This window comes from Polyodon spathula, chromosome 4 (assembly GCF_017654505.1).
Source record: "Polyodon spathula isolate WHYD16114869_AA chromosome 4, ASM1765450v1, whole genome shotgun sequence".
NCBI classification, from domain to species: domain Eukaryota; kingdom Metazoa; phylum Chordata; class Actinopteri; order Acipenseriformes; family Polyodontidae; genus Polyodon; species Polyodon spathula.
Genome location: NC_054537.1, coordinates 54,932,718 through 54,946,095, shown reverse-complemented (window position 1 = coordinate 54,946,095; position 13,378 = coordinate 54,932,718). Strand labels below are relative to the sequence as shown.

Sequence of the window (13,378 nt, the reverse complement as noted above, 5' to 3'; positions counted from 1 at the left end):
TTCAGCTAACAATAGCGTTTCACACACACACACACACACGTCTCACTTTACAGTACATTTCTGTACAACCCGAGAACACGGTATTTTTTTCTAAACAATTTTAGTACGATTTTTAAACAAACTGCTCTGGTGTGACTTGTAAAGCCTATATTATACGTGTTATTGTTTCGATTGTCTTCTGGTTTTAAAAGCACGGGCAGTTTTTTTTTTCTTCGTATGGATGTTGTACAGCTGCAACAGGGCTTCAAAAAATGCTTTTTTAGTTTACAGTATGTGTCATTGTATACTGTACTATGTGTATGTGTAAAATAATATCAGCTTTTCCAGTGTAATTACCTTGTTTTAAGTTGCATGAGTTAGTGAAACTATTCTTTCTAGACACCAGCGAAAAATGGCTGCTTCCAGAAATATTTATTTCTAGACTGCTGCTTAACATGGTAGCAGCGCCCCAGGGGTAGGAATTTAAGGGTGAAAAATGGGCAAAACTGGCATGTCACCCATATTGATTGGCTTGTGGCGGCAATGTTTGTTCATGTAGGAACTTTTCATGAATAATTTTTTTAGTACACTGCAAAGGTAACGCATACCCAAGATTCACGTCAATCGGACAAAGGGTTCATGAGGAGATGTCATTTAAGCGTTTTACGCAAAATCCAGCATGGCCACGACACCATGTAACCGATCAATTGCTTAAGTGGAATCAGTCGTGGACATGAGCGCATTATGTACCATTTTTTTTCACAGCTGTAATATTTACCGTTCATAAGAAGAAGACTTTTGAATATTGTCCAAAATTTAAATCCCAAATGGCTGCCACACCATGTCACCAAAGGCCGCCATTTTGACCACGGCACAACATCCCATAGTCCTCTACATCCATGTCGAGTTTTGTGAGGTTTGGTGTAGCCATTTAAAAGGCAGTTTTATAGTCAGTTGCGTATGCAGATGATGTCATCCGGCATGGCTGCCATGATTTTCACAGTGGCAACTTTCCTTGAACGAGCGTAACAGATGACCATACTGAGATGTTTTATTCCAATTTTTGTTTCAATCAGATAAGCGGTTTCAGGGAAGATGTTTGAATTTTGATGATTTTATATTGTTATGGTAATTTTATCACATTAATCAACGTGGTTGCCAAACCACAGTACCAATCAGTTTCATATTAACAACAGTTAATCAGGGCCTATCCCTCAACATGTGTAGCAATTTTCAGAACTCTGCAATAAGTAGTTTTCAATACATAGGCGTTTTAACAAATTCTGCAAAATCCAATATGGCTGCTGAACTATGTGACTTACGCAAATTTGCCGAATATCACCGACTATTGCACATAGGCATCTACCAGCGTACTGAATTTCGTGAGCTTTTGGTTGAACCATCTTGGATTTGTCAAAAATATTCAAACATCTTTTTCTCTTAAACAGTCATGCTGATTCAATTGAAACATTACCCATATTTGCAGTTATTACCTTACTTATATAAAACTTGCTTATAACTCTTTATAGTGCAGATATGGTGATGGTTACTATGTTACACATATAGCAACCCATATGTGCCCTATTCAAAAGTTACCTTGACTGTGACATTGACCTCTCCCTAAGGTCAAATGCAAAACTAGCTTATAACTAATTTTAGAGTGCAGATAGGGTAACGGTTACTATGAAACACATATAGCAATCCATATATGCTCCTATGGTACAATATACTAAAAAGATTAATAGAGGCCAGTGGGCTACTGTGCCACATGTGAAATACCGTCATAGGTCACATGGTCTGGCGCTTGGACCCCAGTCATTGCTGCTTGCAGCTATATTGGTAATTGTAATTATAATTGTTACATGTATTTATAAATGCTACATAAATGTAGTTCTGTCATCCTATCCAAAGCTCATTCCTTTACGCTCTATGATTTGATTTGTTTCTTTTAATTGTACTCTCCAATGCCACAGTGGTTTTTCTGGGGGTTTTAGGTAATGGTGGCAGATTAGAACATTTACACCTGTGCTTTCAAATAACATTATTTTATATTTTACTAATTAGGGTTTGGCTGTTACAGAGAATATCTGGACGAGTCCAGCTTCATCCTTTTGAAACTGGAAGCCAAGTTCAACAGTAATGATTATTTTTGGCTAGAAGGAGGTAAGGTTGTGCATTACATTTTTATGTAAAGACACATGTATTTATCTAACACTGGTTTCCTGTCATATACTCTTTTTCCTTGTTGATTTATCTTTAAAATTATTCACAAACATGGCCATGGAGAAAGATTAAGTGGCTGGTTTTATGAGACGGGGGGGTCAAACTCATAATTCAAAATGCATGCTAACAAGATCAAAAATAATGAATGGAAGCATAATTTGCTGTATGGAAACTAGCAGCAACCAAATGAAAAAAAAAAAAAAGGGAATATCTATTTTTGTATATTTTGTAAACTTCATTTAAAATTGTGCATTTTGTCATCCAGAATGTACATGTATTTAGAACACTTCACATATTAAATGGTATTTCACATATTAAAATCGAAGCCACAGCTTAGTATATACAACTCATTTAATGTGCATTTTGCAGTCTTTTAAAAGTGGGGTAAGCCATGACCCCTCTGCCCTCCCTGGCTGTGGTGCCCCTGACCCTGGTTTGTCGAGGCACCCAAACCTCATTTTTAATAAAGTAAAGGTCAGCTCGATCACATTCCTAGTGGTTCTGGGCGACCTATTGTATGCCTGTTCTTCATTCATGTGTGGGTTAGACACAAGTGTTAAGTCATATAGTTTACTATCCAGATAGGCTACAGTTGTATCGATAATTTCTTGGAAGTAACATTGCACTGGGTGCAAATAACGGTAGCTCATTTTAGCAATACAACAAACGTTCCATAAGGTTACAAATGGTTAAAATAAGCGAACAAATCTCATTCATATAGAAAAGGCTAAAATATTTTCATAACTACAAATATTTTCATAACTACAAATATTTAATTTTCTAGGTGGTCTTACAATACTGACCTACTAATATGTCAGTGGTGTATTGGGTCTCTGAAATGATTAAACACAGCAGATTGTGTCAAAATGTAAGAGTCATGACAGGAGACAGGGAAATTTGCACATACGTTCCAGATGTTATAGGATGCATCACAAATCAACTGAGCGTTTAATGAATGGAACCCCTTCCTGTTCACGTATGCATATGCATGGTGCTGCTGTGATTTGAGTGCAACATGTGTGCAATCAATGGCTCCCATTACTCTGGGATATCCAGCGATGTCATAACTCCTTTTTAATATTTTGTAGCTGCTCCTAATTAAGTGGGATACTGATATAATCGTTAATCCTCTTTGTCAATTCACCCATGACCCTTTGAAATGACACAGCAATATAGAAGGACAATGCTACCAAGCCAACACCCCCCCCCCCCCCCCCCCCCCCCCCCCCCCCCCCCCCCCCCCCCCCCCCCCCGGTATGTTTACTGCAGCTTTTGCATCACCCTACAGAATTAACTAATTTTGCTTCATAAAGCCAAATGAAACCTGCTGAATAATGTTACGTAAACATATTGAATTACATTTGGCTTTGTAGTTTTCCATATACTTAACAAAAAACTGACAAATTGAAAAACGTGACATTTCAAAATCAAATATTAAATACTGTACTACCATTAGGGCTTCCGGCAGACTTTTGGTATATCATTTTGTAGTTTGTTTGATTGCGTGATGCCTGCATATGTATTGCCCTGACCTTGCAGCTCTGTAGCTTGGCACATGCCCTGAAATAAACCCATGTTGGAGTGACTGGCTTTTCATAACTCAGATTGCAGCTGTGATGATACACTTTTCTTTTCGCATATATTGTTTCTGCGTAGAAAGCTGTTTTCAGCCTATGTACAAATGATAATCAAACCAATTAGAACTGGTTTTAAAACTACTTACTTTTATTAAAAGTGACATGCTATAACTTTAGGTAAAGTGTCACACCTAATAACACATTATACAAATGGAACACTAGGTTTTTCCAGTTAAATTGCACAAGTTCTTTGTTTCATGAGCTGTTTGTTCCTTTCCATTATGAAACCAAGTGCTTATATTGCCCCTTTAAACGTTAATCATTGAAACTCTGTAAACACTGTGTGATTTTCCTGTTTAATGTAAGCTCTGAATCAAGGCACTGTTAATGAACTCTTAACATTAAGCTGTACATAGCTGGTGCACATCACATAGTTTCCAATCACGTCTTGTATTTCGACCTTGTGATGCGTGGGTGTAGCGCTTTGCTGCCTGTGAGAATTGTGCAAAAATAATTGTTCTTAAATGTAACCTCTAGTTATCTGGGTTTCTGCTGAGAAGTGAGAAGAAACGCAGATGTTAACTATTAATGTGGTCATGCTATGCATCACGGTAGGGAAATAGGACCAAGTTTAATCAATCTAGCTGTATATCTATGCTGTATTTATTTACTCAGAAACATCTCTGTGCCATGCAGAATCAGAAAAACAGACAAACATCTCTGATGCCATGAAAGCTCAGATCGGAAACTAACATCTACACTGATGTCAGCTCAGACATATGTTCTCTGTACCAGGGCAGCTCAGCATGCCATCAGCTGTTATCAATGTTGTAATGCCTCTGATTTGCTGACTAAAACTCTTTTATGAAACTACCTGAAGAAGATTTGTGAGAAAAAACCAAACCTTACAAGGTGAATAAAAACATTTGGCCATAGCTGTAGATATGATATAATTGTTTACCTTCACTGTGCTTATTTTTTTACCCTTTTTATCCTGGAGACTCCGGTGGTTATTGTCAGGATGCAGTTGGTTTCTTTATTTTAATAGGGGAAAATGGGCTAGATTGTCAAAGGTACTTACAGGAACAGGTACCTACTGTTGAAAAACCACTATTCAGTTCTTGTTTGGTAACTTTATTATTATTACACCGTGTAACAATTTTTTTTTTTTTTTGTTCCTGGGTAGTAAGTGTTATTTCCTAATTGCTTATGCCTCAAAAGTATAGAAAATGGCTTTTATTCCCCACAAACTTTGCTTTTGTGACCAGGACAGTGATATTTTGAAATCTACCTATTTTTCAGAACATTCCAGATAGATTCAATGCTGAGTAAACTTGGAGTAACTTCTAGAACTTTCTAGAACTTTCCAGTAATATAAATAGTAGTATAAATACAGGGGCCTTAAGCCCACCAGTTCAGTTTAGTTCCAGCTGCCTAGCAGAGTACGGCTGGGAGGTCATAGGAGACTTCAAAATGGTAGCATTCCTGATGGGTCTCTAAGGTGGTTTTACCAAGTTTCCCTGCTATCTTTGCCTTTGGGACAGCAGGGACACCAAGGCGCACTAACACAGGCGGGACTGGCCACAGCGGACTGAGTTCTCTGTGGGGAGGAACAACATCAAGTGGGAGCCACTGGTGGACCCCCGGAAGGTGCTGATGCCACCACTGCACATCAAATTGGGCCTTATGAAACAGTTTGTCAGAGCTCTAGATAAGGAGTCGGCAGTCTTCAAGTACCTTCAAGACTTCTTCCGTAAGCTGTCTGAGGCAAAGGTCAAAGCCGGTGTCTTCGTCAGACCACAGATAAAGAAAATCCTGGAGTGCAGTGAATTCCCCAAGAAGCTCACTAGTAAGGAGAAAGCGGCTTGGAACAGCTTTGTCGCAGTGGTTCGGGGCTTCCTGTGTAATCACAAGGCCGAAAACTATGTGGAGCTGGTTGAGACTCTGGTGAAGAACTACGGCACAATGGGCTGTAGGATGTCCCTCAGAGTACATATCCTTGATGCTCATCTTGATAAATTCAAGGAGAACATGGGAGCGTACTCGGAGGAGCAAGGCGAGCGCTTCCACCAGGATATACTGGACTTTGAACGTCGCTACCAAGGACAGTATAACGAGAACATGATGGGAGACTACATTTGGGGTCTGATTCATGAAAGTGATTTACAGTATAATCATAAATCTCGAAAAACTACTCACTTCTAAATCTTTTGTAGTCATTTTTGTATTACTTTAGTATAAATACATGTTAATTTGGATTCATATGTTTTTCTGACTTTATGTGAACGAAAATACACAAATTCGCCCGTTTTCTCATTGGAAATAGTGATTTTTTGAAATATCACTGTCCTGGTCACAAAAGCAAAGTTTGTGGGGAATAATAGCCATTTTCTATACTTTTGAGGAATAAGCAATTAGGAAATAACACTTACTACCCAGGAACAAAAATTGTGTTACATAGTGTTATTATTATTATTATTATTGATATTAATATTATTATTATAATATATTATTATTATTATAATATTAATGTGCTAATGACAATATGGAGTAAACAGCTTTGAGAATAACTGTATATTGTCAATGACTGACAAAATAATTTTAATTTTAAAAATAATTGCAATTTCAGTCTGCTGGAAGATCTCTGGAGCGCCTTTACAGTAGGAATGGCTTTCAATTCGAAAATAACCATTAACGTATGGGACATTGCCGTCAGGCAGTAGGGATTGGCTGAGCTTTATAGCAAAGCTGCCAATAGGCCTCTGCGCGAGCTGCCGTGTAAGCCCGCCCCCCTGGGAGCTTACTATACGCAGAGCGCAGAGACTCTCTTCCTCTTTTGTCTTCAGCATCAGTAGCGGTAGGTAGTAGAGCTCGTACTGATTGTACTCACAAAGCTTAGGCTTGAGAAGCTGGTTCTGGCCCCTTCTCCAAGTTTATTTCAGTACGTTTATTATTGGTTATTGGATTATATAATTGTGTTTTATATTTTATATATTACTATATATATCCTTCACGCTTTGCTTCGGCATCGTGTTTTTGTTTAACCTCTCGGTCTCCGTCTTCTCCTATTATTTATAATATTATTATTAATATTATTATTATATTGTGTGTTTTTGGGTTGTATATATTTCTATTTCAGATTTATATATATATTTTGATGCGCGTCGTTGGCTTTGCCACGCGCATATTGCAGTCGGTCTCGTCTGGCTAGACCGTGTGTGTGTGAGTGGAGTCTGCTTTGCAGCCCTCTAGAATCTTCCACTGCTGTGTGTTCCCCACCGCATGGTAGCTGTATGGCTTGCCCTACAGTCCTTTCTACAGTACACCAAGCACTCGCTGCAGCGTTCCAGAATAATAAAAAAAAACCTTTTCACCAAAAAGAACTACCACAGAGCACATACTCCCATTAGCACCTAGGTAAGTATTAACACCAAATAAGACACTGTACCAGCACCAGCGTCTCCGCTCTACGGGTCAGCTGACACTTAGGCGTTTTGTGCTTGCGTCTCGACTCTAGGTACTCGCTCTGCGAGGTGTCAGCGATTCGGTGCTTGGTGTAGTGCTTCCGCTCTTGGGACTCTGTGCTCGCTATACTCTCGACGTTTGGCGCTTCGACGCCACGTGCTCGACGCTTCGACCCTACGTGCTCGACGATTCAACGCCACGTGCTCGACGCTTGGTGCCTCGACGATATGCGCTCGGCGCTTCGACGCCACATCCTCGATGCTTGCCGCCTTGACGCTATGTGCTTGGCGCTTCGACACTCACCGCTTTGACACTCGCCGATTCGACGCTCGGCGCTTTGCCGCCACGCTCGACGCCTTGCCGCCACGCTCGACGCCTTGCCGCCACGCTCGACGCCTTGACGCTATACGCTCGACGCATCGGCACTCTGCCGCTTGCTGTTCGACGTTCTCGACTCTACGCTTGCCGTTCGGTCAATGTTTACGGTGCCGTGCTCGCACAAGATGTCGGGCTTTCACCAGTGCACATCCTGCCAGGCTAAGCTGCCTGCCAGTGACCCTCACGAGGAGTGCGTGGCATGTCTCGGGCCAGAGCAAGCCGCATCCGCGCTGGTGGATAGGGCTTTTTGCAGTCTCTGTGCTGTCTTTCAGACACACACCCTTCGACAAAGGGCCAAGAAGTCAATGGGTGGGCACGCCCCTTCACTGGGATCTTCCCACACTGTCTCAGCCGTCCCACTACTGCAGTGCCTCGAGCCCCAGAGCAGCCCACTGGACCCGTCTCCAGCCAACCAGTGGCCCCCCCACACCGTCTATCGGATGTTTCCCTTCCAATACAGCCGCAGCAGGACTGCGACCCTATGTGGTCTGTGGTTGACAGAGAAACCTGCTGCTTGGGTATTGATTGGCCCCAGACAGAGCTTCCACGGCGATCTCTGTTTGAGTCGCCTTTGGCCCAGTCCCGTCAGTCCAGGATGCTCCCAGCATTCCCGGACTTTGTTAAAGAGGTGCAGTCTACTTGGGGGGCTCCGGCCTCTGCTCCTGCGACGTCTCGCAAGGCTTCGGCCTTTACTCTGCAGGGGGCCAGCGAGGCTGGCCTAGCGTCCTTTCCACCAGTGGACGCTGCGTTCGCCGCGTTGGTGAAAACGCCGACACTGGGCTTACTAAGGACCCAGCGTGTCCTAATAAACAGTGCAGAACCACAGAGATACACCTAAAGAAAGGGTATTCTGCGGCCACGGAGGCAGTCAGACTGTCTAATGTAGCCAGTCGTCTGACAGTCTACCAGGAGGCACTAATTAGAGACCTTCCGGAGTGCCCTTCTGCGGCCCTCAGAAACGAGCTAGGCACGATCAGCCAGCTGCTGGTAAGGTTAGCCCAGCTCAACGCGCGGGCTCAGGGTAGGAGCATTGCTTCAATGGTGGTGGCCAGAACACAGCTCTGGCTCTCACAGGCGAGAGTGCAGGAGCCTGACAAGGCCCCCTTTCTGGACGCTCCAATCACTCCAGGACACACGTTTGGTCCTGCAGTAGAGGAGATGCTACAATGCTCCGTCAAAGCACGAGAGGCGTCGCAGCAAATGGCCAAGATGTGGCCAAGTAAACAATTCCAGCCGAAGCGGCCCCAGGGACAGCCCTAGTGCAAGGCACCGCCACAGCAGCAGACGTGACCATGGGGTGGTAAGACCCCCCCCCCCCGCAGGTCTATCAGTGCGGCTTGGGGTTACACAATCGCAGCACGTAATATCGCGCCCTAGAGGAGGTGGCAGGTCACGTCCTCGTGGCTCCGGCCAGGCCCCTTGTGAGCGTGAGCAGCCAAAGCAGCCCTGAGACTCCCAGGCAGCTATTAGCCCACCCCTACACTGTTCCACAGCTCCAGTTCTGGCAACAGTGTGCCAACGACATCTGGGTGCACAAGACCATTTCCACCGGGTACACCCTTCAGTTCTGGTTAAAGCCTCCCCCCTTCAGGGGGGTGGTCGTAACTGCAGTGGAGGACTCAGTTCAGTCCTCAGCTCTGAATGCGAAGATACAGGCACTGCTCAGGAAGTGTGCCATTCAACAAGTAGACCCTACTTTGATCGACCAGGGGTTCTATTCCAAATACTTCCTAGTGCCCAAAAAGGATCGCGGGTTCCGCCCTATTTTAGATCTGCAAGCACTGAACAGATACCTAGAGAATGGCGTCTCCACCCTCAGGTGGTAGAGCGCATCTGGGAATGGTTCGGCAGAGCGCAGGTAGATCTCTTCGCTTTGCAAGAGACCACTCACTGCCCACTATGGTTCTCGGTGAGGGATCCCGACAGCCCCCTAGGAGTTGACGCACTGGCTCGCGATTGGCCGCCAGTCCTATATGCATTTCCACCGACTCTGATGCTCCCCACCCTTTTACAGAAGGTCAGGGTAGAGCGAGCGACAGTGATTCTGATCGCTCCTCGGTGGCCTCAGAGAGTATGGTTCCCAAGCGTGGTGCAGTTACTGCATGGTCAACCGTGGGAGCTTCCCCTGCGAGCAGACCTATTGTCCCAGGCCGAAGGTTGGCTTTGGCACCCGAACCCCAAGCTCATGCAGCTATGGGCTTGGCCCCTGAGCAGGAGCGCCTGTCAGCCTTAGGGCTTTCGACAGCTGTGATCTCGACCATTCAGAGCCCCAGAGCGCCCTCTACCAGGTCGCAGTACACGTACAAATGGCAGTTTTTCCAAGATTGGTGTCTGGTGGGGGGCCATGACCCAATATCTTGTCCCATGGCAGTAATATTACAGTTTCTGCAGAAACTGTTAGTTGAAGGGAAATCTCCCTCTACACTTAAAGTGTATTTAGCCGCCATATCAGCCTGCCATGTACACGTTGACGGATTATCACCGGGTTGCCATTTTTTGGCATCTCAGTTCCTTAAAGGTGCAAGATACTTGCGACCTCCAAGAGTGACCAACTTACCGCCATGGAGCCCTGACGTCGTGCTAGAAGCCCTTACCAAGGCACCGTTCAAGCCTCTCCACTCAGTGGATATGAAGCTCATATCTATGAAAACCGCGTTTTTGCTGTCGGTAGTGTCAGCAAAACGTGTCAGTGAATTACATGCACTGTCAGTGCACCCTTCGTGTATCTGCTTCACAGGAGACGGTTCTAAGGTCTCCATGCGTACAAATCCAGCCTTTCTGCCAAAGGTTATATCCCCGTTCCATATGAACCAGCCAGTCGAGTTGATGGCGTTCCATCCTCCTCCCTTTTCCTCTCCAGAGGAACAACAGTTACACATGCTCTGCCCTGTGCGGGCATTGAGGTGTTATATTGACCGTACAAAGACCGTGAGGCAAACAGAACAACTGTTCATATGCCATGGTTCTAAGACATTGGGTCAGCCGTTGTCAAAACAACGTCTTTCCCACTGGATAGTGGATGCTATTAAATTAGCCTATGAGTCTGCAGGCCTTCCACCGCCAGGGCAGTTGAAGGCGCATTCTACTAGGGGTATGGCAACGTCCTGGGCCCTCTTTAGAGGGGTGCCAGTGTCTGATATTTGCGCGGCAGCCAGTTGGGCTACACCGCATACCTTTATGCGGTTTTACAGATTAAACGTGCTGGATTCCTCTGCTCCATTATTTGGAGCATCTGTACTACACTCTATGGCACCTCAGGATGCCAATGTAGTGTTTGATACCCCACCTTAGGACAGGTGTCATTGTGATCATAGACACTGAGGCGCAGCTCCGCATATGCCTAGATGTATTACCTACACAGTTGCGTTATGACGTAAGTCTGTCCTACTGCCGCGAATCCTCCCTCGTGACGGCTTGGGTACACTGTTCCCATACGTTAATGGTTATTTTCGAATTGAAAGGGAACGATAGGTTGCGGATGCAACCCCGGTTCCCTGAAAGAGAAAATAACCATTAACCTGCGAGGTCGCTCCAGAAGCTTTCTCGGCCCGAAGAGCAAAAGAGGAAGAGAGTCTCCGAGCGCTGCGTGTAGTAAGCTCCCAGGGGGGAGGGGTTACACAGCAGCTCGCGCAGAGGCCTATCGCCAGCTTTGCTATAAAGCTCAGCCAATCCCTACTGCCTGACGGCAATGTCCCATACGTTAATGGTTATTTTCTCTTTCAGGGAACCGGGGTTGCATCCGCAACCTATCGATTTTAGTTGTCCGATTCCCAATTTGGACTAAGTACCCAAAGAAAACAAACTTTCTCTTTGTACAGCAGCAGCAACTATGCAAGGCTTCATTTTTGTCAAGGAAAGAAGTACTTCTGTGTGCGTAAGGGCATTCAGTGCAATTCTAAATGCCACAGCAGCAAGCCTTGTAAAAACTAATACAGTGATTTAGTCTTTATTCCACAGGCTGATGCTGATCGGGTCTGCTAAACCGGTTTTCTAAAAAGTGGCAGTTCACCCCTTCCATGATTTATGAAAATAAATGTATAAATAAAATGTTTAATAAGCATACTTTCTTTCTTTCTTTCTTTCTTTCTTTCTTTCTTTCTTTCTTTCTTTCTTTCTTTCTTTCTTTCTGTCCTTCTTCCACTTAGACGTGGATTAGCGTTTAATTTTGCAGTTTAAATACTGTGTATATAATAGTCTTATAATATGAATAAAACAATTGTTATTTCAAACTCGCTTGAAGTTTAATGTTTGAGATCAATATCCTCCTAAATTGCTAAATGACCCGCTTGAAAATGAGGCCCGGTTTTAATGGGCTAACTTCCTGCATACTGTAAAACTTTAAATTAATTTACAGTTTGCCAGTAGCCCTGGCGCCTATTGGAGACCGGCGACTATTTGAGACTCTGCGTTTATTATGTAAGATCACTAACATCTGCAAATAATGCAATCATGAAAAAGCTACCTGCACACAACCTTACAGAAATTACATAAGTAAATTACAACATTCCAGCAAAGTCATTAAAGGTTGTGCCACAGCGTTTATTTTAAATTGATCAAAATGACTGCGGCCCTTAAACGAGGGCAGCGATTATACAAGGGCAGCCTTTATTAATAATACTATGCAATACAAACGCTGCAATATTTTATTAGAGAAGGACGATTATTGGAGACCGCCGGCAATTATTTGAAGCTTTACAGTAAATAATAAATACATAAATAATGAATCATTGACTTGTATCTTATAAATATAATTTGCCAATTTTATGTTCATTCGATAAAAAAAGTATTATTTTAAAATGTTTGTATTTCACTTGATGCCCATTTTTAACATGCAATCAATTGCTACTCACAGATTGAGCAGCATCTTTAAAATCTGTTCAGGAACTGAGCATTTGCTCAAAGCACATTTCACAATTTGATAATTTGTCAGTGCTCAAATGGTTATTTTTATCTGTCATTGGTGTAACACATATGCATGTTATGCATGTTTTCAAATAAATATTCTGCACTGAAAGAGCAAAAACTGTGAGATGGGAGAAATGCATTTTTTGTTATATGCATAATGTCTTTTTTTTTCAGAAACAATAGTTGATCTGTGATAAAAATGGAGAAGCTTAAACTCTTGGCTGTTCTTTTCTTTACATGGATGCCTGTCTGTGAATCTCAGACCAGCGGTACTGTTCTTTTTGTTTTAATAATGTGATTTAAGCTGTTACGTGATGAAAAATCTGGCCTAATTCATACTTTTAAAAAAAAACCATTTTTAATCATGACAGATGTGGCCACATCTCGTTAAACACTCACAGCTTGGCTGACTGAATGTAGTTGAAGTTCATAAATCTAATAACCTTTTTTCACTTTTTTTTCCTAATTGAAACTTGAATCCCTGTGTTGTTACGTATGGGTTATTAGTGCTATTTTGTTAACACAATGAAAAAAAAAGTTTGTTGCCCTTCTCTTTATATGTTTTCTCATGGCCTACAGCATTTACTAATCTCAAGAACTGAAGATGGGTAAGATTTACAAAATCTAATGCTGGGGTTCTATTCCATTAATCTAAGTATTACATCTTTAAAACAAGAAGCAGACTTTTTAAATTCTTAACTCTTTATTGTTTGTTGTCGAGTCTCTTTAGAGTATTGTAGTCTTTAAAAGTAAGTATAACGGCAGATTGCCAGCTGTAATATGCAGATGTGTCAGTATTTAGATCCATCAATTTTAGGTACATTGAATAGACCTATTTATTTCTTTATTTT

General features: G+C 42.9%; 1 protein-coding gene across 1 annotated transcript in view; it reads left to right on the top strand.

Annotated features, from left to right (window-relative positions):
- The window catches only part of LOC121313953 (collagen alpha-6(VI) chain-like), a 74,541-nt gene that overhangs the window by 4,409 nt on the left and 56,754 nt on the right, over positions 1 to 13,378 (top strand). The window contains exons 2-3 of the mRNA XM_041246726.1: positions 2,044 to 2,142; positions 12,702 to 12,796. Of these exons, the coding sequence (XP_041102660.1) occupies positions 12,727 to 12,796 (70 nt within the window). The 5' untranslated portion in view covers positions 2,044 to 2,142; positions 12,702 to 12,726. The remainder of the gene's footprint in view (positions 1 to 2,043; positions 2,143 to 12,701; positions 12,797 to 13,378) is intronic.